This window comes from Thermobia domestica, chromosome 2 (genome assembly GCF_964235325.1).
Source record: "Thermobia domestica chromosome 2, izTheDome1.hap1.1, whole genome shotgun sequence".
In the NCBI taxonomy this organism is placed as follows: Eukaryota; Metazoa; Arthropoda; class Insecta; order Zygentoma; family Lepismatidae; genus Thermobia; species Thermobia domestica.
The window spans coordinates 193729672-193757347 of NC_137455.1; the positions used below are offsets into that span (position 1 = coordinate 193729672).

General features: G+C 33.8%; 2 protein-coding genes across 2 annotated transcripts in view; both read right to left on the reverse strand.

The window, feature by feature from the left end:
- The window catches only part of LOC145678340 (orexin receptor type 2), an 844605-nt gene that overhangs the window by 493279 nt on the left and 323650 nt on the right, over positions 1 to 27676 (reverse strand). The gene's annotated exons all lie outside the window — the stretch shown is intronic.
- Positions 7595 to 8131, reverse strand: LOC145679295 (protein GVQW3-like). The gene has a single exon (XM_081749881.1). It carries the CDS (start codon positions 8129 to 8131, stop codon positions 7595 to 7597), a length of 537 nt encoding a protein of 178 aa, XP_081606007.1.

The window sequence follows — 27676 nt, forward strand, 5'->3', positions numbered from 1 at the left end:
CCTTTTGCTCAGTTAGCTAGAGTAGGCTCTTCGGATTGCTGTCCTCCACCTGTTTCTATCTTGAGTCATGCTCACTGTAACACCACACTGCACCATATTGTTCTCAACACACTCTTCCCATTTCTTCTTTGGTCGGCCTGGGGCTCGTTTTCCACTCACTTCTGTAACATCTACTCAGTGAGATATGTACTTCAAAGATCATCTTCTTACATGTCCAGACAATCTCAGTTTACTTTCTTGTAGCTTTTCTACTACGTCTCATCTTCACTGTTCTCCGGATCACTTATTCTTAATTTTCTCTTTCCGTGTCACTCACCACACCCACCGCAGCATCTTCATCTCCGCAACATGTACCTTCTATTCCTCTCTCTTCTTCGTCGTACAACATTCTGCTCCGTATAATAAGGCAGGTCTCACTACCGTTTTGTAAACTTTTCTTATAAGGCGTATTGGTACCCTACGGTCACAATTACACTCCTACCGCTTCTCTCCATTTGGTCCAACCGGTGCTAATTCTCCTGTTTATATCCTCATTTATTCCTCATTTTCCTGCAGAATTGATCCAAAATACTTGAATTTCTTCGCCATTGCCACTTATTTTTCATCAAGTTGTATTCATGTGGTTTTGATTACATTTTTCCTAAAAGGACAAAGCCCTTTGATTTCCAATGCTCTTCTCCAAGTATGTACTTTCTCTTGCAGAGCTCCTGTGGTCTCACTCACCAGCACGATGCCATATGCAAATAGCATAATCCAAGATGCTAACTCTTGGATATCCTTTGTAATTTCGTTCATCACGATTGCAAAAAGGAATGGGATGACTAGATCCCTGACGAAGACCCAATTTAACTGCGAAATCTTCTGTTATTCCGCACGCGTTCTTCACTCCTGTCTTACATCCATTGTACATAACTTGAATTACACAGATTTATGTGTTCGGGACACACTTCTTCTTCATTGCTCACCAAATAAGATCTCGTGGTTCTCTATCATACGCTTTCTCTAGGTCGATGAAAACAATATGAAGATCCTTCTGGTATTCTATGTACTTTCCCATTAGCATCCTAAGTGCAAATATTGCATCTTGTTGTCGATCGTCTTGACATGAAACCAAACTGGTTCTCTTTAATTTCAGTCTCTGCACTCAATCTTGCTTCTATCACTCTCTCCCAGAGCTTTATTGCATGGCTCGTAAGTTTTATTTCTCTGTAGTTATCACATTCGTACACATTTTTGCTTTTAAAAAGCGGTTCAATGTTTCTGCTTCTCCATTCGTTTGACATATTTCCCTTTTTCAATATCCTATTAACATGTCTAGTAAACCACTGCACTCCTTCTTTACCTAAACTTTTTCATGAATTCTACAATGGTATTATTGTACATATAATAAAAACAAAATTGTATGCAATTAATACTTATCACTCAGGAGGCCCCAATGAGCTAAACAAAATGAATTTATTAGTTGAGGGTAAGTTCTCATGAGTAGTTTTTTTAAGAAAATCGGGTTAAACAAATTTTTATGGGGCTCAAAATATGCCATCCGAGGCCAACAATAATAAGTTTAATATCACACCATGTATTACACTAAAACTGATACTAAGCCATACTACATCTATCTTTTCATTGTAACTTTAGCCAAAGGATAGATCATACTATAGTTTATCAAATATAATTACTTATAATTAACTTAACTCTTGAACTTTAAATATTTGTCAATCAATGTTTTCAGGCTTGCTCGCATTGCTTGTAATCTTCAATGAGAACACACATATTATCTTCTTTTAAAATAAAAGAGTTTCATCTAAGGAAAGTTGAATTCCTAGAACTTCTACATTCTGATTCCTTCCATAAGCTGTTTCTTTCTTCCAACCACTGCTGCTGTTACCAGTCACAGGCAGCCCACCCGTACCACATGAATGGGTAGATTGGCAACACCCCAATATTCAGATGGTAATAGTGGGCTCCTTGTGAACTAGCCATTTAGGAGTTAGACAATCCTGGAACTGTTGAGAGCATCCCTAGTAAATCCGCATTTACAACTGAGCAACACTCAATATACAACTAAAATACTGCTGGATGATTTGGAATATACAGTATATTAAGAATATATATTTGAAGATATACTACACTATATTTTATCATTTTCATCTTTATAAATAACGTATCATATGTTGCTTCTTCAGTGTTCATATGATAGGCAATAAGAGCTTCAATGAAATATGTCTACTTCAAATCGAATATATTAAATATTTATACAGGTACAAGATAACTTCAGAAAAGTTACTGCAGTACTTTACTTTTCAAGAAGAAGTAAAACGAAACCTTGAGAAAAGTTACTGTACTGCTTCAAAGAACATAACCATGCAGCATGTTTCAAAGTTCTTGTACTTACATCTCACATATAACCCAACTCTTTCATTATTGCTGACTTCTATAGCAGTGTCAACAACTGCACGTCTACATTGTAACCAATTCCTTTTGTAGTCAACAAATTGCTCTAAATAACCACAAGTTGAATGATCTAAAACTAGATCTACACAAGTGCAGTCACGTAGTTGTTAGCAATTGCTATAGCAGTTAGCAGTAACAAAAGAAATCTTTAACACAGCAAAGTCCCAGAACGAGGCTCTGCGTATACATTTAATTAGCGAATTGTGAATTAAAATGTAGTTTATTCAAACTGTAGAGAGGAGAATTTTAAAACTACACATGCATTACACGTAAATTGGCAATTTTTCTAAATTAACTAATTTACTTATTGGTTCAGGAGTGTACTAATATAATGAGATAAAAACTTGTAGTCTTGTGCTACTTATTTCAGTACATAAACCAAACAAATAATAATAATAATAATAATAATAATAATAATAATAATAATAATAATAATAATAATAATAATAATAATAATAATAATAATAATAATAATAATAATAATGGCATCTAAAACTTTAAAGGGAATATATGCATTTGCTAAAAAGAAATATATTATTCAACACAATCTTTCTCGTTGCAAAGGAAAACTTTTCCAAGTATAAAATAAACTACCTTATTTGCATAGTAAATGTTTGTTTAGGCAAAAGAAAAATGAAATACATTTATTTGAAAGAAAGATTCCTAAGAGAAGAAGCAAGATAAAAGAAAATGGAAGTTGATGAAAGATAAGAACGTATAAACCAAAGAAAGAAAGCTGGAAATTCTAGAAGCAAATTGAGGTCTGACAGAAATAAAGTTACAGATGAAACCGCACATGAAATCTCCCATTACGTTCTATCTGACACAATGAATAAGGAAACACAATGTAAGATATCTTACAATTTGTTGAAGCAAAAGACGTTGTAAGCTGATCTGTCTGATGTTCTCATCTAATGGCGCAGAAAACGTTTGAGGAAAAGGATTTCTTTCTTTCAATATACGATACATTACACTTTGCCTCTTTCTACCATCTGAAATATATATGTATTATGTTTTGCATAATAACATTTGGAAAACAATACAAGGCAATCCATATCAGTTTCTTCCATCTAATAGATATACTGTATTTATTACATGAAGAGACAGAGAGAGAGAAAGAGAGGGCAAGCTTATGACTTTTATTTTTTCCTTTGCCTTTCTTCCATTCTTTATGTTGTAATGCAATTCAACCATATAGTATTCGATTCGAGCTATTAGTAGGATGAACATGAAAACTCTACAGGCTATTTCATCAATATTTTCCGATCGAACTGAATAATTGAAATAGTTTTCCATGTAGCACATAAAATTAATATTCTCTTTTGAATTTACTAATAAAAGAACCTGAAGAGTATGTATACCAATCTCTTGCTGACAACTGAGGTAAAAATCAACCGATGTTAATGATTTTATTTTTTGAAATGCCGAAGGAGAAACTTTCCCATTTTTTATTAAAAAAATAATCCAAAGAATGTTTTAGATAAACATGTTCTATCCATAGAAGTGATCTGTTCAAATTTGCTCAAACCCTGTAGCCAGTATAGGCTGATTACAGATAGGTGACTGAATCAAAGAATCTAAACATCAGATTCTATCATGTTTTAATGCAATAAGTATACTGAGTGCACTTTAGCGAAATAATCCATTAATATTCACACATACACCGGACTCTATATTGGCTATAATATAGAAACATTTTTTGTTTCAAACATAAATTGCTTCAATATTCTTTTACAAACTAATGAGCTATAATTACGATTCCTTATTTTAAATATTGCTGCATTTAAGTTATCACAGTTATGGAATGTTACTAATGTGTTTCAAGCATTGGGTACTTTCATACATTATCAATATTTAACAATATCAATATTTTAAAATCATTTATCTAGTTTGATACTGCTACAACTCTTATAGTAAAGCTAAAGTAAAAAAGAGAATAAATACATTTTTAAGAAGAGACATTTTGAATTCATAGAGTGAAATTCGACCTTGTTCAAGTTTTGTTAATATTTTGATTGCTTCGAGTCATTTTAATTACAAGAATTATAGAGAGTGTTTAAAAGCAAAATCGAAGGAAACATACTTTTATTTGATTTAAAAAGAAAAGATGTTTCATGAAATGGGACTAAATGACCGTCAACCCATCCATTTATACAAACAATTTTTAACTTACTTTATTATTTTATATGGAATGTAGGTAGGATGCTTTAGGCTAGGTTGAAGACTATCAGAATATCTATCTATTTTATGACACGTGACAGTGTGATGTATACTCGTTGGAATTTTTGAACAAAGATACAGTGAGGAAGACATACTTTTAAATACAATTACTTTTAAAACCAATTAAACTAGTTCTGTGTCATGAACAGTTTGAAGTAAGCAAGGATCTCTTTATGTTGGAAGAGAAGAACATTCCCCACTTACATTTCTTCAACAATATCTACTTCAAGCAATAGGAATACTTCTTAAGCCTGAATTAAAAACAAACATTTAATAAAATTGGCTGGTTAAAGCTACAGCGAAGCCAGTGTAACAAAGCTTCTATCATTCGACTCTACCAACATTTCTTTCTTTCTATGAATTCGTATCTTCCACGATAACTCTCATCCTGAAATAATTATTACTTGGAGTTACCATCAACAATGAGGAGTAAAATCTAATTTTTACAATGTTACAAGTTTTCACATACTGCACAGATACAAAACCATTTTTTCAGTATAAACTACGTAAAAATTATTCAATTTTGATAAAAACACGGTGTATATTTTCTCAATGGAATGTCAATCGTTCCCATTTGTTATAGTTGAAATCGGTCAAAAATAACGGGTTTGAAAAGGGGGAAATTATGTTAAATTTTTGTTGCCTTGCTTACGACAAATAATATAAGAAAATAATTTTTCTTGATAATTTTCACCGAGATTGTTCAATTTTCTTTCATCCTTCTCAACTGTCTCAACTGCTTGAATTTAAAGTCTATCAAGAGTGAAATGGTGAATTTATTTCGTCTTCTCATTTGAAAATATTTTCCACTACGTTTTCGTAAAACATATTGATTTAAACCAATATGACGCACATTCCCTTTGAGAATTCCAAATGATTCCACTTCATGGTAGTATAATTAACAAACAATAAAATAGTTGATTTATTCTTGCTCAATTAAAATATATTTCATAAGTTTAAAATAAATATTTTTAGCTTGTTTAAATATTAGGAATGAGATAAATTAGACCCCCCTCCCCTGTGAATCTTGCGATTTAGGAAATTTGTACCAAGCTAGCTTTCGTAAAAATTATTGAAATTATATATATATATATATATATATATATATATATATATATTATATATATATATATATATATATATATATATATATATATATATATATATATATACAGCGTGAGCCAGCTAAAAGTACCACCTGAAATAGCGAAGAAACTAGAAACACTAGCGATGTAAGGTTTGCAAGAAACAATAATAGCAATAGGGGCTCTAAAATGCAGGTATGTGGTGGTTCAAAAAAGAGCGACAAATGAGGCATCTGGAAACTTATACTCCAATAATAATAATAATAAATGGAAAGAATAGAGCAATGCACGATTTTGTTGGCAATATTAAAAATACTCTATGCTCACCTAAAGGACTTTCCTTTAAAAAAATATTATCTTTTTCCTTTCTTTTCTTATGTACAAGCATTTGTTTATTTATTAGTCTCTTGTTGTTTCTTCCTCTCTTTTTATTCTTATTTGTATACGTAATTAACAATCAATCTTTATTGCAAACTGTTTATCTCAAGGCTAAATTGTAATACTTTTCTCTCTTTCATTTTGTTCTTAATTTATGTTAATGTGAAGAGACCAATTAATTCCTGTGATGCAAATTATGTCTTAACGATTCTTTTTCTTCTTCTTTCTCAACTCTGAGAGAGCTTGAAAAGTCTTGAGGAAACCATCCCTCCATGACTGTTTTTTAAATGAAAGAAGAAAGCGGCAAAAAAGTTTCTCCAAATTCTTTTATTCTTTCTTAAAAAAATGTTTTAACCACTTGAGAAAATTTGTAGAAAACAAGTTCTTTTCCTCATTTCCTAAGAAAAAAAATATATGTTTCTGCGAGAAACTTGTTTTAAAGTTTTGCTGAATTTTATAACTCCCACATGCAATAGCTCCAGGGTTAAATTTAAAAGTCTTCGCAATTAGTCTGAATTTTATTTTCTAATTAAACGTATCACTTAGATACATAGTAAAACGTTAAACTTGTTTTATTTCTTACATTCTGAGCTCATAGGTTACTTGGAAACTCAGGCAGTTCCTATTATGTGTATTAACGTGTTATCATTCAAGTAGGTTATAAAAAATTCTAATACTTAATGGACTGTTCTTAAATTCGAAATTTTAGCCTTTGTTAAACAAACGATTTCAGAAGTCTATCATTATGAAGTACGTAATAATATATACAATTTTTAATTATTGAAATATGTAAACGTTAAACACAGAATCTCTATGACATTTTGATGTAATGACTTTCCAAACTAACAATTATAACAAGATCATATAAACGTTTTAGTTTATATCATCTTGTTATGATTAGGTAAGAAACAGACGATATACATGATTAGGATATATATTACACAACGAAGGATATAGACGTTTGAGATCCAAATACCTTTACTCATGAATTATACATCCATTCAAAACTAAGTAAATATGTTAAGTAATTAGACTGCTTAGTAAGCGCAAGTAACATAAGATTCGTATTATAAAAGAAATCTTGTAGGTTGTTTAAAGTATGTTCAAAATACGGTAAATATGAAAACAACACTTATTATAGTCGATTCTGTTTTGTTTTTACATATGGTGATAACATAATTTATCATATTCTAATATCGCTTTTCCAGATTATATTCATCTTGCTTTTCTTTTGTAGTACCGGTATCTTTGGATGAAAAGTAATTAAAGCCAGGTTTAAAGTCATTTGCATCGATTCAATTTGCTTCATGCTTGACATTCTATAAAAATGTAATACGAGGGGCTATCCAAAATATTCGGGACTGGTGCCGCCATCTGGTGAAAAATGTAGTTTTGGACTAATGACCGCCATCACCCTCGAAATAGTTCCCTTCCGCACGAAGACACCTGTTCCAGCGATTCTACCATTGGCCAAAGTCCTGTTCTTTGAGGGTGTTTATCACCGCCAGTGATGCTTCATGAATCCTCTCAAGTGTGTCGAACTTGCTTTTCAGTGACAAGAAGGTTGGATCATCAGATGCGGTCTGACGAAGCTCCGTGCAAACTGCCACACGCTGTGCCTTCTGATCAGCAGTCAAGATCCTTGGCACAAATTTTGCGGCAACACGATGCATGTCCAATTCAACAGTCAAAATTCGTTGGCATGTTCCAAAACCAATTCCAACTTTATCAGCAAAGTCGTGAATGGTTCGACGTCGATCTTCACGAACCAATTGTTGAAGTTTGGCAACAATGTCTGGCGTTGTGCGGCTAATGGACCTTCCAGTGTGGGCATCGTCTTCGATGTCTGTACGGCCGACATGCCACTGAAACACACGCGTACGGCTCATGCTGCGTTCCCTAAACACTTGTTGAATCATTGCAAAGATCTCTGTAGCACTTTTTCCGAGATTCGCACAAAATTTGATACACACGTGCTGTTCCATTCTCGGATCCATCGTAAAATCACCACACACAGAGTATCATGAAAAGCACTGTAGAATCTCAACACATCAACCCAGCTGCATGAAACTGTGCACTCTCACTCATCGGATTTGCTAGTCTTGCCACCTGTCGGTGCAAAACTCTACTACTACTACTTTCTAGATGGCAGCGAAAATTCTAGATAGCACCTCGTATTTCATAAGTTCGTTCATGAACTCTATAAGTCAGTCAAGTAAAAACGATAAGTGATTCTACTGAAATAATAATAATAATTTCGAAGACATGGTACCACTAGTAGTAGAATATCAACACCGAAGAAATGAAACTTACTTTTGTGCGTCTAAAATATCATATTCTAATTAATAATCGAAGTGTTAAAAAGTATTTTTCAAAACGTTACTAAAGTACCGATCCTTATCAATTTAATGGAGGCACCATAAAAAAAATACAACTTAACACCTTTCGCATTACGGTGAGAACTGATGCGTCGTGGACGCGTATTATACTGAACACTACACTGCAAAACTGCAACAGGTTCAGCGGTATAAATGGACGCATTATCATCCTGGAATATGGCGTCATTGTCCCGATATAATATCTGGACCATAGGATGCAGCACATGCTATCCTATAATGCGACGTAATTACGGGCAGTTACGGTACCGGTAACGTCAGTAGGACAGAATCCACCGGAAACCAGCATTTGGCGCTCACAAAATTATAGACCCGCTGCCATGTTTCAACTATAGCGCAGGTACAATGTAGATCGTATGCTCCTTTGTGTGTTTGTCATACATAAGCACAGCCTGTGGTTTGAAAATCATCCTTGAGAACTTTCATCTTCCGACAATAGAACAAAGACGTCTTATGATTAATTTATTATTCATTCAGAAAGTAACTCAAAATATTTTGGACTGTCCTGACTTAGTTTCTTCATTGAATTTTCACGTTCCTTCATTTAAAATACGTAAAAATAGTGGTCTCTTACTGATGAACAACATATTGATGAAATCACCAATCTGGAGAACAACAGGTTTGTATGATAACATGTCTGTAAATAACAATGAATTGGATATATGTGAAGTAGCGCCTAATAAATTTAGAAATGTTCCGAATATGTAATCATACGGGCTGTAATTGGGCTATAACCTGTTGTGTACAATAAATAAATAAATAAATAAATAAAGGTGAACAATGAATTACCTGATCATATCACATGTTTTCAGTCACCAGCGGTCCATGTTTCTTATTCGCGGCACCATTGCTGTTGTGTTAAAGATTTATAGTTCACCATCAGCGGTTTCACCTAAGCAATTCGACCCGTTTGTCCATGCCATATGATTCGTGGTCAATCACGACTGTCGACACATAGTATGGAAAGTAGTGAGTTTCTCCATTATTTGCACCATATTCGCGCCATGTTCTGAATAACAATCCGATTTAATTGATCATGTTGGACATCATGTAAGCCTAATGGAATATATAGTTACCTTCCTTAATGGTATGCGTAGATTCCATGAGGTCAGTGTGCCTACTCTGTTTCATTACTTTCTTGAGATGGCTTTGGTCAAACTTTCCCATCAAAAGAGACCGATATGGATCCTTCGAAGAGTTTTATGTTAACGGTCTTGTAATATTGCATTTCTTTTTATCATTTACAAAATTAATCAAAGAGCTCCGTGGGGAAGAACATAAAGTTCACCGCGGCGCTCAACGTGTTAATGTTCAGAAGAACCTGTCACTAAGGGTTTTATACCGATCATATTTCCTCTTCTTCGATGTGGTTTTGGTCCCCATTTTGTAGGCCGTGATCACCTTGGACCCAAATCCACCAAACACTCTTTCCATTTTCGTTATGCTCGCACAACATAACCAAGCATTTGCCCTTTCTGGAAATGAGAGAGGTCGCCCATTTTACAATATCATCGTCTTTTCCGTTCATGCACACTGCCGGTCCGCTGCTCTTCATATAGTAGCGAGTTTACTCTGACACACCACCATCAAGTAACAGGAGCTGTAGTCGCTGCCTGACCATTATTAACCCAGGTATTCTCAACTCCAGGTATTTCCGTTAAATAGATAAACATTTGTATATTCAGTAACATGATATGTTAAAAATGGTTTCTTAAATGTACTTTCCCTGTTTCACAATATATTGATAATACATTCTTAGAACACCTAACAAATAAAGAAGACAATTTATTTTATAGCATCTAACTTAAAATAAATGGGAAATCGTCGCCCCAGAATTTCATATAACGTTCAGAATCTCAGGGTAAACTTATACCCGCTCACCTATCTATTGCATAATGCATTCTGTTTTACGTGATTGAATGCGAACTCAGGATCGTCTGATCCGTTTGGCCCGTGTACGTGTTTGAACAGTCTCGTCCGTGTGACCCGTTCGGACCGATTGACCCGTATGGCTCATTTAGACCATATGACTTGTTTCGCCCGTTAAAACTGATAGACCCTTTATATTCGCTAGAATCGAGACCTTCTCTCAGACCCAATAGACTCAATATGAAATCTCATATACAAAATATACAGTTTTGTGTTACAAAAGTCACATGAAAAATCTTTATTTTTACAGATTAATGATAAAATGTTAGCTTACGCAAAAAGAGGAAGAGCTGTGTGTGGTATTTATTGATCGACAAAAGGCTTTTGAGCACGTGGATTGGGAAATGTTGTTGGAAGTTCTAAAGAAGGTTGGGTTGAAATGTAAAGATCGAAGACTCATAAGAAATTTATATATGAACCAACATGTAAGTGTTAGAATAGGGGAGGAAATGACAGAAGAGAGTTCAATTAAAAATTGAGTTCGACAAGGATGCTGTCTCTCGCCAACATTATTTAATATCTATCTAGAAGAGATAATGAAAAGACCATACAAAATGAAGAGGTAGAATGATTAAGTGTATATGATTTGCAGATGATATGGCGCTTGCTTCGGAATCTGAAGAGCAAATCTGTAAGATGTTACAAAACTTGAGGAAGAGCTGTGAAGAATATGGGATGAAAATAAATGTTAGAAATACATGGTGATTGGAACGAAGGTGTCGGTGTCAAATACAGAAGTAGGATGAGAGAAAATAGAACAGGTGACAAGTTTTCGATACCTGGGTAGTATTATTAGTGATGATATGAAGTGTAAACGAGAAATAAAAGCAAGGATAGGAATTTGTGAAAGAAGCCTTTAAAAGCAAGAAAATATTATTTTGACGGGCCTTGCATAAAGAGTTGAGAAAAAAAGACTCATAAAATGCTTCCTGTGGGGTATTGTTCTGTATGGGTCTGAACATCAACATTACGCAAAAATGATGAAGAACAACAGGAAGCTTTCGAAATGTGGATATGGAGAATTAGCTGGGCTGAGCAGAAAACGAATGAGATGACCAGAAATGACCCACCAATACTGGCAGATTACCTATGACGAATTGAAAAATATGTTGTTCTCATACAGACTTCTAACGTACTGTACTATTTTTTCTGCCTAAAAAGAAAAAGAAAGGAAAAAACATTGAAAATTAAACGTACACATCTACCTCCTTGGTAAGTACAGACCTTAATGTCTTTTTAATAAAGGAATAGCGTTCCAGATAGAAGTATACCATTGTAACTAACATGTAACACTTCCCAAGTATAACACTCCAATTTTGATAAAATTTGGCAGGTATATACTACACATAAAATAAACGAATACGTGTTTTTTTACGTTCTGCGAAACAGAAAACTATTTTAGTGGGCAAAAGCTCCCACCCACCCAAAATTTTCAAAGTTGACTCCCGAAACGAAAGAAGAAGTGAACCGAAGTGGATGAAATTGTGCACATATATTGTAGATGTAAAATGAGGGTATACGTGTTTTGCATTTTCCTGAAAAAAAAAATGGGTGGGGCACGGACCCCTCTAAAACTTTGATCAGGAAATATCAAAAGTGTTCCTAACCGTATGTCAGAAGTGCCTAAAGTACATGAAAAATTGCAACGAAACTTGCAACATGTGTATGGACAATTAAAAGAAAATGAAAGAACACGTGATTTTGCTTATGCGGGAAAACATTGTAAGGGTTAAAGGCGTCACCCGAAATACTATAAAATACACTATAGGCCTACTGTTTGTGCTTAATATTGATGTGCCAAATTTGATGAAATCGAATGGGGACACTTGTGAAACACGAAAGGACTTATTTTATATATACAATATCTACACACAATTTCATTTGCTTCAGTCCACTACTTCCTACGCTACTGCGGTTTACTTCTTTTCGGAGGGGACTCTGCCCCAACACTCTTTCTCCGCACAAACTAAAAATACGAGTTCTTTACCTTTTGCGAATTGTTCCTGCACAAAGTTTCATTGCAATTTCATATATTCTTTAGGCACTTCTGTCATACTGCTAGTAGCACTTTTAATATTTCGTGATCATAGGTTTGGAGGTTTTCATGCCCCATACAACTGTTTTTCCCTCATTTCACGTTTACAATATCTGTGCACAATTTCATTCACTTCGGTCCACTTCTTCTTTCGTTTCGGATATCAATTTTGAAAATTTTGGGCAGAGGCTTTTGCTTCCTAAAACCGTTTTTTCGCAGAAAACAAACAAAAACTGTATTCGTTCATTTCTTGCGTATTGTCACTATACAAAGTTTTGTTGCAATTCTTTATGTTCTTTAGGCACTACTGTCATCCTGTTAGTAGCACTTTTGATATTTAGTGATCAAAGGTTTGGAGAGGTCCGTGCCCCATCCAACAGTTTTTTTTTTTCAGGAAAATACGAAACACGTATTGCTTCATTTTACTTCTACAATATAAGTACACAATTCATTCACTTTAGCGCACTTCTTTTTGCCTTTCGGACATCAACTTTGAAAATTTTCGGACATTAACAAACTCTGTCAACAAAAGAAAATTTTCAACTTTCGGACGTCAACAAACCCTTTTGCCCCCTAAAACCGTTTTTCCGCAGAAAATTAAAAAAAAAAAAACACGCATCCGTTTATTTTAAGTGTAATATCTCCCTGCCAAATTTTTATCAAAATTGGAGTGTTAGTAGCAGATCTAGGTGCATTGTGAGTGTGTAATCTTGGACTTGATTTCAGGTGTAAAATAAAGCCACGAATAAAACTCCTGAATACGAAAAAAGAGTTTCGGCTGTTATCTCATTTCGAAAAGATGTCGTAAAAGTGATGTCTCGTCTTGGAATATCTATCTGTTTCTATTTTATTTGAACCTGTATCTCGTCACAAAATTCTGTCTCTACTCACCTCGGGTGTAACACTATTCTTAAGTATTGTTTTTTATCCGTTAAGAAGACTGTTTTGTCTTAGATAAGCACAGTACTGAAAACGAATGTTAGATCCAAATTAATTAATTTTCAAAGTATTGACACCAGCGATGGACTGATCCGCCTGGCAGTGCAACTTTCCTTTTATAAGGACTCACGCAAAAAATCTATTTAAATAACTAAAATAAAAATAAATTTCCCTGAAATATTTACATTATTTTTCTAAAATAATATACAAATAAATTCGTGTATATACTGAATTTTTGTTGGTTGTAACTTTTCAAGGCAGATGTTGAACGAGAGAACCAGGGAACCCACACACCAGATTTGAGCACTCTACCACTGAGTCATCGTGGCCCCTATATACAACTAATAATAAACGGAATCACTATTAAAACCGGATATTGCGGTAGTTAAAACTACTTCCGATTGCAGTAGAAGAGTAATTCCTAAGATCAAATCATTTCTTGGGATCCCGAATCCACATAAATGTGTCTAATATTACTATCTACTACTACCTTTGTTTTAACTATAGCGATTAATATTGAAACCAGAAATCGTGGACATCAGTCACTTCCGTTTTGAATAAAAGGAAAGTCTTAGTTTGGGACATTAAAACCATTTAAAATGTATATTTCTCGATCTTACCGCTTTTGCTCTTTTACGACTATTGAAACCTAAAATGGCATTAGATTTCTATCACTTCTGAATGTAATACAGTATTTAAGTGGGAGACGGGACCTATTTATACAGAACTCCGAATCTAAAAGAAAGAAGTACTCTTCACTATTTATTACCAGCCTTTACCACGGGTGCTTTTGCTGCATAGAGTCTTGAGTTCAATGCCCTGTGGGAGACCACTGAAGTTTGAACGCATTACAATTATTCGGATTTCAGATTCTACTTTAAAGTGTAGATCAACGTCTCTCAAAGCCTCGTGATGAAAAGGGCACTAAGCGCCAATCAACAAAAGTTTACACGTATTACTGTTTTTTTTTAATCTACGGTGATTGGTCTTCACACTGGAAGTCATTGATTTTTACCACTTTCGGTTTTGACTAAAGACATAAAGAACGAGATGTAACTGATAGTTGAGGCACTGAAGCCATATCTCTCTGTTTCTGAGAATTTTTGCACTATGGAGGTCAATACCCAAACCGGAAATAGTAGTAGATTTCTATCACGTTTGGAACTTACCAATGCGGTACTAAATTCATACCAGAAAAAGTTTTCTCACTACCTGTTACTGTTTTTATACTATGGTGATCAGTGTTGAAATTGGAAATCGGAAACTCATGTTATTTCCCGTTTCAATAAAGATGGAATTTAGTCTTGGGTTGCTGGATCTATATCACAAAATAAATTTCTCCCTATCTCTTACCGTTTTTGCCCATGGAGATTAATATTGATATTCAAGATTTCTACCACTTTCAGTTTTAGTAGATACAGGTAGGTGGGGGAGAAGATGGATCCCTCCCATTCTTGGACTGTGATTCAATCACAGTAAACCGCTTCTCATTATACAGTACTGCTTTGCTTGTATAGCGATCAATGTTAAAACAGGAAATGATTTATTTCTACCACTTCTGGTTCGAATATAGTTAATAAAGGCGATGGAATCTATTCCTGGAACGTTGAATCGATTTTAAGAAATCTTTTAAGAATTTCCGTGCTTACACAGTACAAGTAGGAGGGGAGAAAAAGAATAGGTGGCTTTTTTCGATACTTATCTAGTATTATAAGTGATGATGTGAAATGGAAACATATAATAAAGGCAATAATAGGAATAGAGAAAAAAAAGTCTTTAGGAGGAAGAAAAATCTATTTTGTGGGACCTTGAATATACAGTTAGAAAAGACTCATAAAATGTTTAATATGGAGTAACGTAGTCTATGGGGCAGAAACGTCGATATTACCCAAAAACGATGAGAAACGATTGCAAGTTTTCGAAATGTGAATGTGGAGAAGAAAGGAGAGAATAGCTTAGTCAAACGAAAAACTTATAAAGTGTTAGAATAGTAGTGAGAAGAACAATTTTAGACGCAATTGAAAGAAAGACTGGTTGGGACATTGGCTTAGAAGAGTCTATATCATGAGAAATGTGCTAGAGGGTATGGTAAGTGGAAAAAGAGGGAGGTGATGATGGATGCTACAGTTGACGAAAGATATTAAAACAGAAAAATTGCAAATGAAGACGAAGAGATTAGTTGAAGGCCGTGGAGCATGGAAGCTTCTCACTGTCAGTTGTGACAAATGACCTGTTAATAATGTCAGAATATCTATCATGATGATGATTATGCTTATGCATAGTATAAGTGTGGAAATTTAATTCTGTGAACACACGGGAGCAATTTTAGCATGGGTTTCTATCATTAAAGATAATTGCTTCCTATTTAATCAAAGAAAACTACTTTATTTTAGCGATTTGTTCCGAAGTTATTGAAAGATAACTTTATTGGGCTGGTATATTTGTTTGTAGTTTAATTGTACAGTACATATCAAATCAGTTGTTGTAGAGTAATTGGCGTAATTGCTTCTTCAATTTCTTCATTCAATGACATATCAAAAAGAAAGAAAATAGAAACAACTTTTGAAATTCACGATTACCTTGTTATTCTATTTTTCTTTCTTTCTCTCTTTTTTAAGAATTTTGTCGGATCTTTCGATTCTTCAACAAAGATGTCGGAGCTGTAACTGTCAATCTATCTCTGATGTCCTCTCTTCTTCGTCACATATCAGAATTCTCGGCATAAGGGAGCTGCAAAACATGTTCTAGTCTACTACTTGAAGCCTTTATTTACTAAAGTAGGCTTAGAAGTGCAGAAGTGGCTGTTCATGCTGTTACAACCAAATGCCAAAAGAATAAGACTAACGAAGAAGATACACAAATTATTAAGTCAGAAATGTCTTATTAGGATCATAGTCAACTGTCCTGAATAAGCAGTTACAATTCTTCCGTAGTTCTAGTTCGTGTTTGTATTCATCACTGATATTGACTAGGTTAACAGAATGTATTCTGTCTTTCTTTACGTATATCGGGTCAAAAGGTCCAAACGGAATCAAATGATCCAGACATATCTAACGGGTCATATGATTCTATCTAGTCACCCTGTTTCATACAAGTGAAAACACAATATCGATCCAATGGGAGGGTGGTCCAAAATCGATTAAATTTTCCGAGCACTAAGTTCATAACGAGAACAGAATACATTTATAACTTCAAGGATACTTTTGAATAAAATAGTAACATGTCATCCAAAATAATTTTCTTATTCTATTCGCATATGCACTTTACAATATACGTATATTATACAATAAAAAAGAGTCGCAAATATAGTCGCTTTCAATTTGGATCTGAAGTTTTTGTTCACAGACACCACTATTAATATATAAATATTGGGGAGATTCTTCCATAGTCCCCTATAGTGCTGCTTTTGCTTATTAGATCCTATAACTTTATTCACCTAGTATATATTTTTCATGCGTTACACCTATGTCTTTGTGGATAATTTATTCGATAACATATGCATTCGACTTCTGCATAGTATAATGTTATTCACTCGCTTACGTTCATGTCTGTTTCTTTCAAATATTTCCTTAATACTTTGGTTTTGAGGACCTGTGCGAACTATTCACTGTTGTTAATTCCTGAGAAATGACATCTAGTGTTTTCATCCATACATTGAAAATATAGGCAACACTGTACTTTACAATATAGTCACTCTTCGTATCTTCACCATCAACCGTTGCGATAGAACGCTTAACGCCTAGTATCTGCTTTAGTTTTTATATCCTTGTTATTTTTTCTTATTTGTTAGTATCCTATCGTTTAACTTCATTTAATGTTTCGCACAATAAATACCGGTAGAATCGATATTAAAGTTATCTAAATTATTCAAGATCAAGAGCTGTAAGCCTACGCGGAAATATATTAAAGTTACTTGGTGGTAGTGGTTATGTGTGTGTGTTTGAAAATGGGTGAGGTAGAACATGTAATGGATATTTCGAGAAAAAAAACAGTTGGTTGCAACTCATCTGTGTTGTACTCTAAGATTTACCCAATATGTTTGATTGCTAAATCCATGTACAGAACCGCTTGATGACCACAAAAAACCATTCTTGCGTTACATGGGTTTCGAGGCTATTTGCAATGCCTGTTTAATCATGGTTAGATCACATGAGGTGTTTCAAATTTTCTGACCGTTTTGGGAAGAACGGTATAGAAGGTGGGAGGGGGAGAATGATTGGTATGGCGTTGGGTGAAAAGGGGAAGGGGTACATCCACCGGTGTTCTATTTAAAGGTTCGATGTTTGCCAGAAGCAATAACGAGAAATCGATGTATATGACGTAAACGAATGGGTGGTTCTGCTTCATCTTCATTAGTTAGTTGGGAGAAACTTGGAAAGGAAAAATCAGGGAAGGCCTCCTGCTGCTGCTGAACTATGATTTTCTCTTTACCTGAAGTGGAAGGAAGCACCGAGCCCTTCTGCTGAGTGCGTAGGAAGCTTCTATTCTATTTCCTCTTTTGGAAATTACGGCTTCATTGAAAGCAGAGTTGCCATTTACACAAAACATCTCTACGCAGCAGTTATTCACTAACTTACAATTGTAAATATATATATGTATATGTATGTATGTTACAGACATACGTCGCGTAGATGTTAGTTATGAATATGGTTTTCCTCGAAACGTTCTTTGTAGAACAAACAATATGCACCTATTAGCTGGTCAAAATAACAAAAAATAATAATAATACTTGTAATAGAACATTGATTATTAATGTATCAAACATTAGTATGTCTCTTGAACTTTTTTATCTGATTAAAATATAATTTAGAGTTCTGAAAATTCGACTTAACAATGTGAATTTATAATAGCCTTTTATTTGTGAGATTCAATGTTCAAAAGCATATAGCACTGACCTTAATAACATTCCGAGCGGTTACATAACTGACAATTTGAGCGGGTAGGCAGTAGTAGAAATACTGAATGCTTGTCGAGATATGATGTCTCAAGATCACTGCAGGTTTTGACACAGCTGACCAGTGGTCGTTGCCAGTGTCCTGGTGATTGTTAGATGCTGTCCCATATTGTTTTACATTTGGCTTAGGCTTAGGTCCAGAGATTAGCAGGTCAGTGCAGAAGACGTACGCGTAATCCTCCCTTTGTATGAGGACGCGCGTAATCCTCTTTAACCATTTATTTGTTCGTGTTTATTACAATATTTGCACGAACCAGAAGTTCAGGCATCGTTAGGTATCATTATTACTTATATTCAATATTGCTATACGTACTTTATAGGAACAGTCCAATTGAACTGCGGAAACCTTTATTTCCCGAGTGCACGAAAGTTTGTTTTATTTGTGGGTATTTTGCCCTATACGATGATATTTGAACGTAACTACTACTAATTACTTGCTTTGAGAAATATTCCTAAATATAATTCATCATATTATGGGCAATATTTCCCACTAACAACATATGATTAAGTATTTTAGAGCAATGTTGCTTAGAAATAAATATCCTGTATTTTATTTCCAAAATATTGAAATAGTTTACAAATTATGAAATTCATGGTCAGGTAGATGTGTTTCAATCTTAAATGCAATCGATAAGAAATACAAGAGTTTTGTAATACTTACCAACTAAAGAGTTAAGTGATGTGGTAATGAAAAATGTTCCAATAAGGTCACACAACAGGTTTTTCGACACATTACTCATACTTTCCTTAATAAAGACCAGAGAAAATCTCTATGTATAGTTTTCTGTCTTTATGTCAAAGTGAAACACGTGGATTAAGACAAGCGAATAATGATAGAAAAATTGATGGAATGACGAAGTGGGAGGAAACGGAAGTACCCTGAGAAAATCCAAGGATACGATGTTGTCTACCACAAACTTACTTGGTCGGGGATTGAACCAGGGACACCACGCACCAGATATAAGTGTTATTCCACTGAGTCACTGTATCCTCCACTAAATACTTCCGCTCACCTAACTACTGTATTATTCTCTGACCTACAAGAATATTCTTAGGTATTTTTACTCTACGGAAATCAGTATTAAAACGGGAAATAGTAGTAAGTTTCAACCACTTTTATTACATACAGAAATGCGGTTTGTTATGGTATATCTCTTGAGACCCTGAATCGATTGTAGAAAACTGTATGCCGCTATTTGTTATAATGTTTGTTCTATGGCGATAAATGTCGAAACTGGAAATGGTTAATTTTTTACCACTTTCGGATTCAAAAGACGGTTTACGAAGAAGACAGAGTCTTCCATTCCAAAACTGAATCAACTGCAGAAACCTGCATCAAGATTTCTCTTACCATTTTCTCTCTACGGAAACCAGTGTTAAAACTGGAAGCAGCAATCAATTCCAACCACTTCCTGTTTTGGTAGAGTGTTGCGGGTTGTGATGGTATGTTCTCTTGATACCCTGAATCGATTGCAGAAAACTACTTGTCGCCATATACTTGTATTAGTAATTTTGTTCTATAAGCAATAAATGTAGAAACTGGAAATAAATAATTTGAACTACTTCCGGTTTGAATAGAGGGTTAATGGAAATTGTGGAATCTATTCTTGGGAAGCCGAATCCATTACAAAGAAAAATCCATATAGATACCTAACTGTTTTTGATCTATAGAAATCAGTATTGAAACCGGAAGTAGTAGTACATTTCAACGACGTTCGGTTTTGGTAGAATGTAACAGGTTGTGACTATATGTTCTCTTGAGACCCTAAATAGTTTTCACAAAACTGCTTGTCGCTATCTCATTTCATTTTGTTCTGTAGCAATGAATGTTGAAACGGAAATGGTTAATTTGAGCCACTTCTGTTTTGAATAGAGATGTAACGGAAGAAATGGAGCATATTTTTGGAACGCTGAATCAGTTGTAGGAAACTGAATCTGGATATCTCGTACCATTTTCTCTCTGTAAAAAAACAGTATTGAAACCGGAAGTAGTACTATATTTCAACCACATCCAGTTTTCTTAGAGCGTTATGGGTGTGATGACACACTATCTTGAGACACTGAATCAATTGCCAAAAACAGCTTGCCGCTATCTATTGCATTTTTATTATATGTAGATAAGTATTTAAACCAGAAATTGTAAAGTTTAAAGACTTCTGGTTGAGTTAAGGGTTAATGAAGAAGATGGAACCTATTCTTAGGACAGTAGATTGATTACAAGAAATCGCATCCCGATATTTCCTACCGCTGTTGCTGTGTGGAAATCAATAGTAAAGCCGAAAGTAACATGAACAAAATCTCGAAAGGAAATCTTGACAGGAAATTTACCAATGAACTTTTACGTATCCCAATGTATATGTCTGGTACGGTGTACTTCTAATTTTGAAACTTATTGAAATGTCGATAATATCTAATTATTTTTTATTTTATTCTTTTTAACCTCTCCTACATCATCTTTTAACAAACATTTTATCACCAATAGTGTATTACAATTTGGGTAGACAAAAGTTCCCTAATGAGTGTAGTACGTAACCAATCACTTTAAAAACCTAGTAAAAGTCGTTCCTTCCAGAGATACGAGATCTCCGGGGCCATTATCATTTCCACAGCCTATAACAATTCAAGAATTTACCATTGATAGATCTAAAGCTGATATCAATAATTCCCAGCAGGTGGAACTGGATCCAATTCTGAGAACTGCACGTTTCTTGGTTCAATTTAGTGACAAGTTTAATATTCTATGTGAAAACATTATATTTACTTGTGAAACGTGTTCATGGTTCAAAGCCATATCTCCGTAAAAATAACTAGAATATACAGAAGATTGTTAATGAAAAACTATGTGAGTACCGGAAAATATTACAAACTTTTACTAACTTTACGAACTTAGGATAGAAACTAAAAATAGTCTAAACACATTTCCGTAATAATGTTATCGTTGTATATAATGTTATCGTGTTTTCTTATTATGTTGCTGAATGAGTGTAACTTATGTTTCTTAGTTTTATGTCTCCATGTCTCTAAGTCAAAATGATGTAAACGTTAGTTTTACTTCTATTGCGTATAAATGAAGAAGAATAATTAATAAAAGTGAAAAGTTACAAAGAATTGAAAAGAATTATAATATGAAATAAATGAAGTGAACTTAGAGAAAACTGAGAACAGGAAATTGTCCAAATATATAGGTATATACAGATAGATAGAAATAACCTGCAAATTGCAAGTAGTCAGTTTCAAGAAACGTTCGCACTATATTAAACGGTGTTATTCTGGATTTATTTAAATATATATGGATATTTCAAATGAAACTCGTTCGGTACCCTTGATGGGAATAATTGATGTCATAGAATTGAGTTGTTGAGTGGTATTTAAACTTGTTGCATTAGTGTAGTAATCATTGTGAAACGTTTCCTGTCTTTCCAGGAAAAAGATTTGAACCGTAGCATTCACCATCCCAAATCCGTCCAATTTGGATCATCATACCTCTATTGATGTAAGCATCCTCAGCGACTGCATTATAGTTGTAATCTGTGGCAACAACATGTATATGGCCGGGACAGGAAAGATTGCCTATTTTGTTCAACCTGCGAAGAATATTCATGCTTAATCCACGACCATTATCTTTGACACATATACCCTGTGCATCTCTATAGACGACTTTCATCCGACAGAACACCTCAACCGGTTGACATCCTTCTACACTCAGAAACTGGATAATTGCACACTGATCCGACTTCAATGGTTTTAAGATGGTGAATCTCATGGTTTGAACCTTATTTATGAAAAAACAGGGACCGTTTTAAAATATTGCTACACTACTGCCGCAAGTATAATTACTACTACAACAATACAATCCTATATTATCAACTGTTACTACCACAGGTGCCAAAAAGGTTTTCACTTGATTACTCCTTATTCTTTAGACTTATTCTATTCTGACAAAAACTTAAGACAATTAACAGTTTGAAAATGAAATAGAAATTATCTTATTTTATAAACTAGATACAACATAAGATCCTTTCCTACATACAAAATTGTAGAAAGAAATATGTAAAAATACTTATTTCTTCCGTTGTAAATTTATATGAAGTCTCTCAGTTTTACTTCTAACGGTTATGTCCTTAATAATAAAGAAGACGAATAATGATTAATGAAAATGAATAAGTATGAAAGCAATTAATGGAATCAGAATGTGGTTGGAAACAATAAAACCTCTAGGAAACCCAGCGACACGATGATGTTTTACACCAAAACAAATATGGTCTAGGATCGAACCTAGGACCTCTCGCACTGGAGGTTTGCGCTCTACTAGTGAGTTACATTGCTTCCATTCTTCAATTGTAGTTACTATCGTAATATCACAAGCCAATATTCGACTTAACTTGTACAGTCAGCGACAAAAGTTATTTCTGCTTGATGAAATTTGCTTTTTAAATTATTTTAGGGTGGAAAGACAATTAGAGTACAGTTTTCAGTAAATTAAAAAGAATACGTTTTTTAAATAATTAAAATTTCTTTGACCAGAGTATGCACTTGTTTATTAAAAATTTAAATGTTTCGTTACAGTTTCCACAACTTAACGATATCTTCCTCAAACGTTAATAAGTATGTTCATATTAACGTCTGAGGAAGATAAGGTAACGTTGTGGAAACTGTTACGAAATATTTTAATTTTTAATAAACAACTACATACTCTGGTCAGAAAAATAATTATTTAAATAATAATTCCAGGGTCAACATGGAGGAAGTTAAATATGATTTTCTGTATGGTTCAGCCATACCACCCTTATACGTTTCAGCCATACCATCGTCATTCCCGAAGTACGGTAAATTTTACCAAACAGAAAGAACTTTTGTCTCTAACTGTTCAGTATTTCCATGCTACTTACTGCTTTTATTTGGTTATTTTTATAAATTTGAGTTAGCAAACTCACCCCAATTTCCGAATATATAATAATAATAATAATAATAATAATAATAATAATAATAATAATAATAATAATAATAATAATAATAATAATAATAATAATAATAATAATAATAATAATAAATTCGTTTGTTCAAAATCGAATTATGCGAAGTTTTCCTGTACTTATTTTGACTGATTTGGAAGTCATCGACAGGTAAAGCTAAATAGTTCGTTAAATGTTTTTCATACAAAGTCAAGTGCTTTCTGGAAACGCCAATATTAAAGTGGAAAACCGACTAATGCATATATGAATGCGTGAGTTGTAATAGAATTCATACTATAACATGGTACTAGAATTTTAGTCCGGAACGCAAATACATACAAGTAAATGTCAAAACACCAATATACTTGCAACCGTTACCAGCTAGAATCGATGTAGGTTTAACCGTCACTAACGTGTTAATTAATTTCCTGTTATGTATACCTAAACAAAGGGTCATCCATATTCAACACAATGTAGACAAACAACGCTTCACATGTTTCAAATGCAACTTCAGCAATTTTGTTATTATTACGAGTAGTACAGGAAACAAAGTAGTAAATAAACAATCAATTTTTGCATTACTAGCGAGAGCACTTGGAATGAACACTGTTCGGCCTTTGTTTCGGAACTTTAGCTAATTCGTTTATGGTGACTCATTTTAACTACATTTGGGATCACAATAATCACTATTAATGGTAATAAATTACTATAATTTATAGAAAAATGTGTGTATTCGGAATACTGTGTATAGCATTAATTGTCTATAGTAAATTCAAATTAGATATTCAGTATGTTGAAATTAGATTGGTACAACTGAAAATAGTTCATTTTCAATTTCAGATTATTTCTTTTATAGTATTTTTTTAAAGTTTCTGTGTACATTTCTTGATGGTTTACGTGCACTTAATTTCCTTCTCCTTTTCGATTATTATAATTCGTACAGCCAATCGGTTTGTTTCAATTGCGTATGTAATCTCTTTATATTTTATTTAAAATGTGACAATAATTTGACTATTTCCAGCCGTCATTTTCTTATTTTTTTAATTTCGTTTAATTTGATAAAACAAGTTATTTTTCTATTCAATCCTTAAGCGTATTCTTAACATGTCTTATTGAGCAAAATAACTAAGTAAAATAGTGGTGACTACTAATATTTACTAGTGAACAATTCTTATAGAAATCAAGTAGGTTTCTGAAACTAGTTGTGTTTGAATTTGAATCATTATTATAAACAAATAAAATATCATGCAATTTTTAATACTGTATTTTATTTTGCATTTCTACTTTTAACATGTTCTTTTAAAATGCACTTTATTTTTTCTTTAAAATATCAATCACAAATACAGTGTTTATTTAAGTGAACTATAGAAATCTTTATCTATGGCTAGCTGGAGAGAAACTCGAAGGCGATAAAACGTTTCCCTATTTAAGAATCCAAATATCTTCGGACGGAAGAAATGAAAATGACGTAAGTTCCAGAATAGCGCAGGCTAGAGAGGACTACTAACATCAAGAAATGTGTCGTTGGACGCTAGTAAATGAATTATTAAGATCCTGTTATGGAGTGTGGCGCTTTACGTATCAGAGACGTCGACATTGAGAAAAGCTGAAATATCCAAGCTGGAAGCATTTGAAATGTGATGTTGGCGCAGAATGTTGCGCATGTCATGGAGCGAAAGGAAAATGGAGACATGCTAAAGGAAACTAATGAAGGACGACAAATCATGAAGATAAAAGGAAAAGCAGTATGCTTGGCCATCTTATCCAGCACTCCAATTGGATCACTGTGCTGATAGAGGGAAAGGCAGAAGGAAAACCAGGAAGAGGAAGACCAAGGATAGAACATCTAGATGCTGTTACGAAGAAGAGACCTTATTAAAGTATAAAACAGCTCTCCCAAGGGTGAGAAAAATTATAAAATTTTCATATTGCCTACCAACCTATGGTTGAGGTGAATAATAAGAAGGTTAGAAATCTTCCAATCTTGACCAAACTTAATTTTAACTTGCTTACTACCCATCTGAAATATTTTCTTGTGTCAAGTTATGCAATTGGATGAGGTACTTATCTAACAAGGGACGTATGCAAACCGTGACAGCTAGATATTTATGAAAATTGGTAAACTGACTTATTGTGGATCGCTAATGATCGTGGTGATAGTCACTGGACGTGAAAATGCCTTGTTTACCCGCTACGTATAATACATATACCAAGCAATTACCGGGCCAGACTATGCTGAGTTATACCCCAAAAACGCCAGAAAAAGGTAGAAGATGAAAAATGTATGCAGATAAGCTGATACCTACGGGAGCGGAACGCGTGACCAAGAACACGGGAGTAGTATCACACAAATAGTGTTGCCATCCCAAGATAAGTTTATAATTTTTCAGACAGAACGTATACCATTTTGTAATGTTAAAACAATTGACATAAAACGTAAAAGAAAATAAGCTGGGTTGCCATTGTTGCCAAATAAGGGAGATATGAGGCTCTAAAGTTGAGAAATTATGGGCTCCGAACAGAGAAATAAACAATGTACGACAAGAAGAAGACTGCAGAAGGACCAAATGTATAGCAGAGAGTAAACTACAGCATGTACATTTGGTCCTTCTGCAGTCTTGTTATTGTTATACATTTGTTCGTGTCATTGTACTGACCCCATAACTTCTCAACTTTAGAGCCTCATATCTCTCTTATTTGGCAACAATGACAACCCAGCTTATTTTCTTTCACGTTTTGTGCTAATTGTTTTAATGCCATAAAATGATATACGTTCTATTTGAAAAGCTAGAAGTTTGTGTTGTGATATCAATATTGTTTGTGTGACACTATTGCTGTATGCTTGGTCGCGTATCTCCCTCCCGTAGGTTTTAGGTTACCTGCAAACATTTTTCATTTTCTGTGTTTTTCCGGCGTTTTTGGGGTATATGTATTATACGTAGCGGGTGAAAAAGGCATTTCCGCACCGGGTGAATATCACCAAGATGATTAACGATCCACGATTAGTCAGGGTACCAATTTTCATAAATATCTAGCTGTCACGTTTCGCATACGTCCCTTGTAAGCAATTTTTTGAAATAACGGGTTTTGGAAAACGTTATTTTCAATCTTTTGTAACTGTTTCGTATTCATTAGAAATACGTCGTGTCATGATCATAGTATAAGGCACTAATATACTTTAGATGTGCATTGCTCCGTCTGTCTCTCTCATTTGCGTTATTACTCCTGTAGAGACCACCAAAACTTGGATGTTTATGATATTGTCGCATTCTTAGTTTGAAATACTGCATGAGACGTGATATTCTATGGGTTTTTTATATGTAGATTTGAAATGTATAATAACCTTACATTGGCACTTGAAAAAAATATAACTTTATCTTGGATTGACAACACCGTTAATACTGTAGTGTTAAATTGTAGTATTAAAGAAAAATGAAATGAAATCTTTGAGTTTTAAGTCCCGCGGTTATGCCGGTTAGGCTAAAGGAGACGGTGATTATGAGTAATGAGTGAAATGGTGGAATGAACAAAGTGAAAAGAAACAGGAGAATCCCGAGAAAACCCACGCCCACGGTGTTTGTCCACCACAAAGTTCACTTGGCGGGGGCTAGGATCGAACCCGGTACCCCAAACACCAGAGGTGAACGCTCTACCACTGAGCCCTGTAGTATTAAAGAGTATACCAAGCAATGTCTCTCTGCCGATATTTGCATGGTGTAAGATTTTAGCCGTTTCTTGAAGGTTAGTTTTTAATATTACAAGGGCGTATCAATTTAAATGTTTCGTCTTGTATATTGACTTGTGTTTGACCTTTACTGGATGAATAAACCTTGAAGTATAACTTTAGTGCAATATAATCATAAAGAACTTTAAGATTCTTATGAGGATAAAAATATTTTAATTTTATTTGTGGAATTATTGATTATTGAAACATTATTTTGAAATAATTTAGAAATTAATCTCAAAAGATTTTACCTGCAGCATTGGGTATGTAAACAATTTTCACTTTAAGTTTATTTTATGCAAATTATATTTATACATTTAACTTCAATACCAAATAAACAATAAAAATATTTCAATACTTGTTTGGGTTTTATTAATTCAGTTAGCACTATATATATCTATATATCTATATATCTATATATATCTATATATATATATATACGTATCTATCTATCTATCTATCTATCTATCTATCTATCTATCTATCTATCTATATATATATATATATATATATATATATATATATATATATATATATATATATATATATATATATATAAATAGTCTTACACCAAACTAAATTATAAAAATTTGAATTTCTTAATAAATGTTTA

What these genes read in the sequence shown, in the direction of transcription:
- LOC145679295 (XM_081749881.1), bottom strand. Translation starts at nt 8,131, where the DNA reads ATGGATCCGAGAATGGAACAGCACGTGTGTATCAAATTTTGTGCGAAT.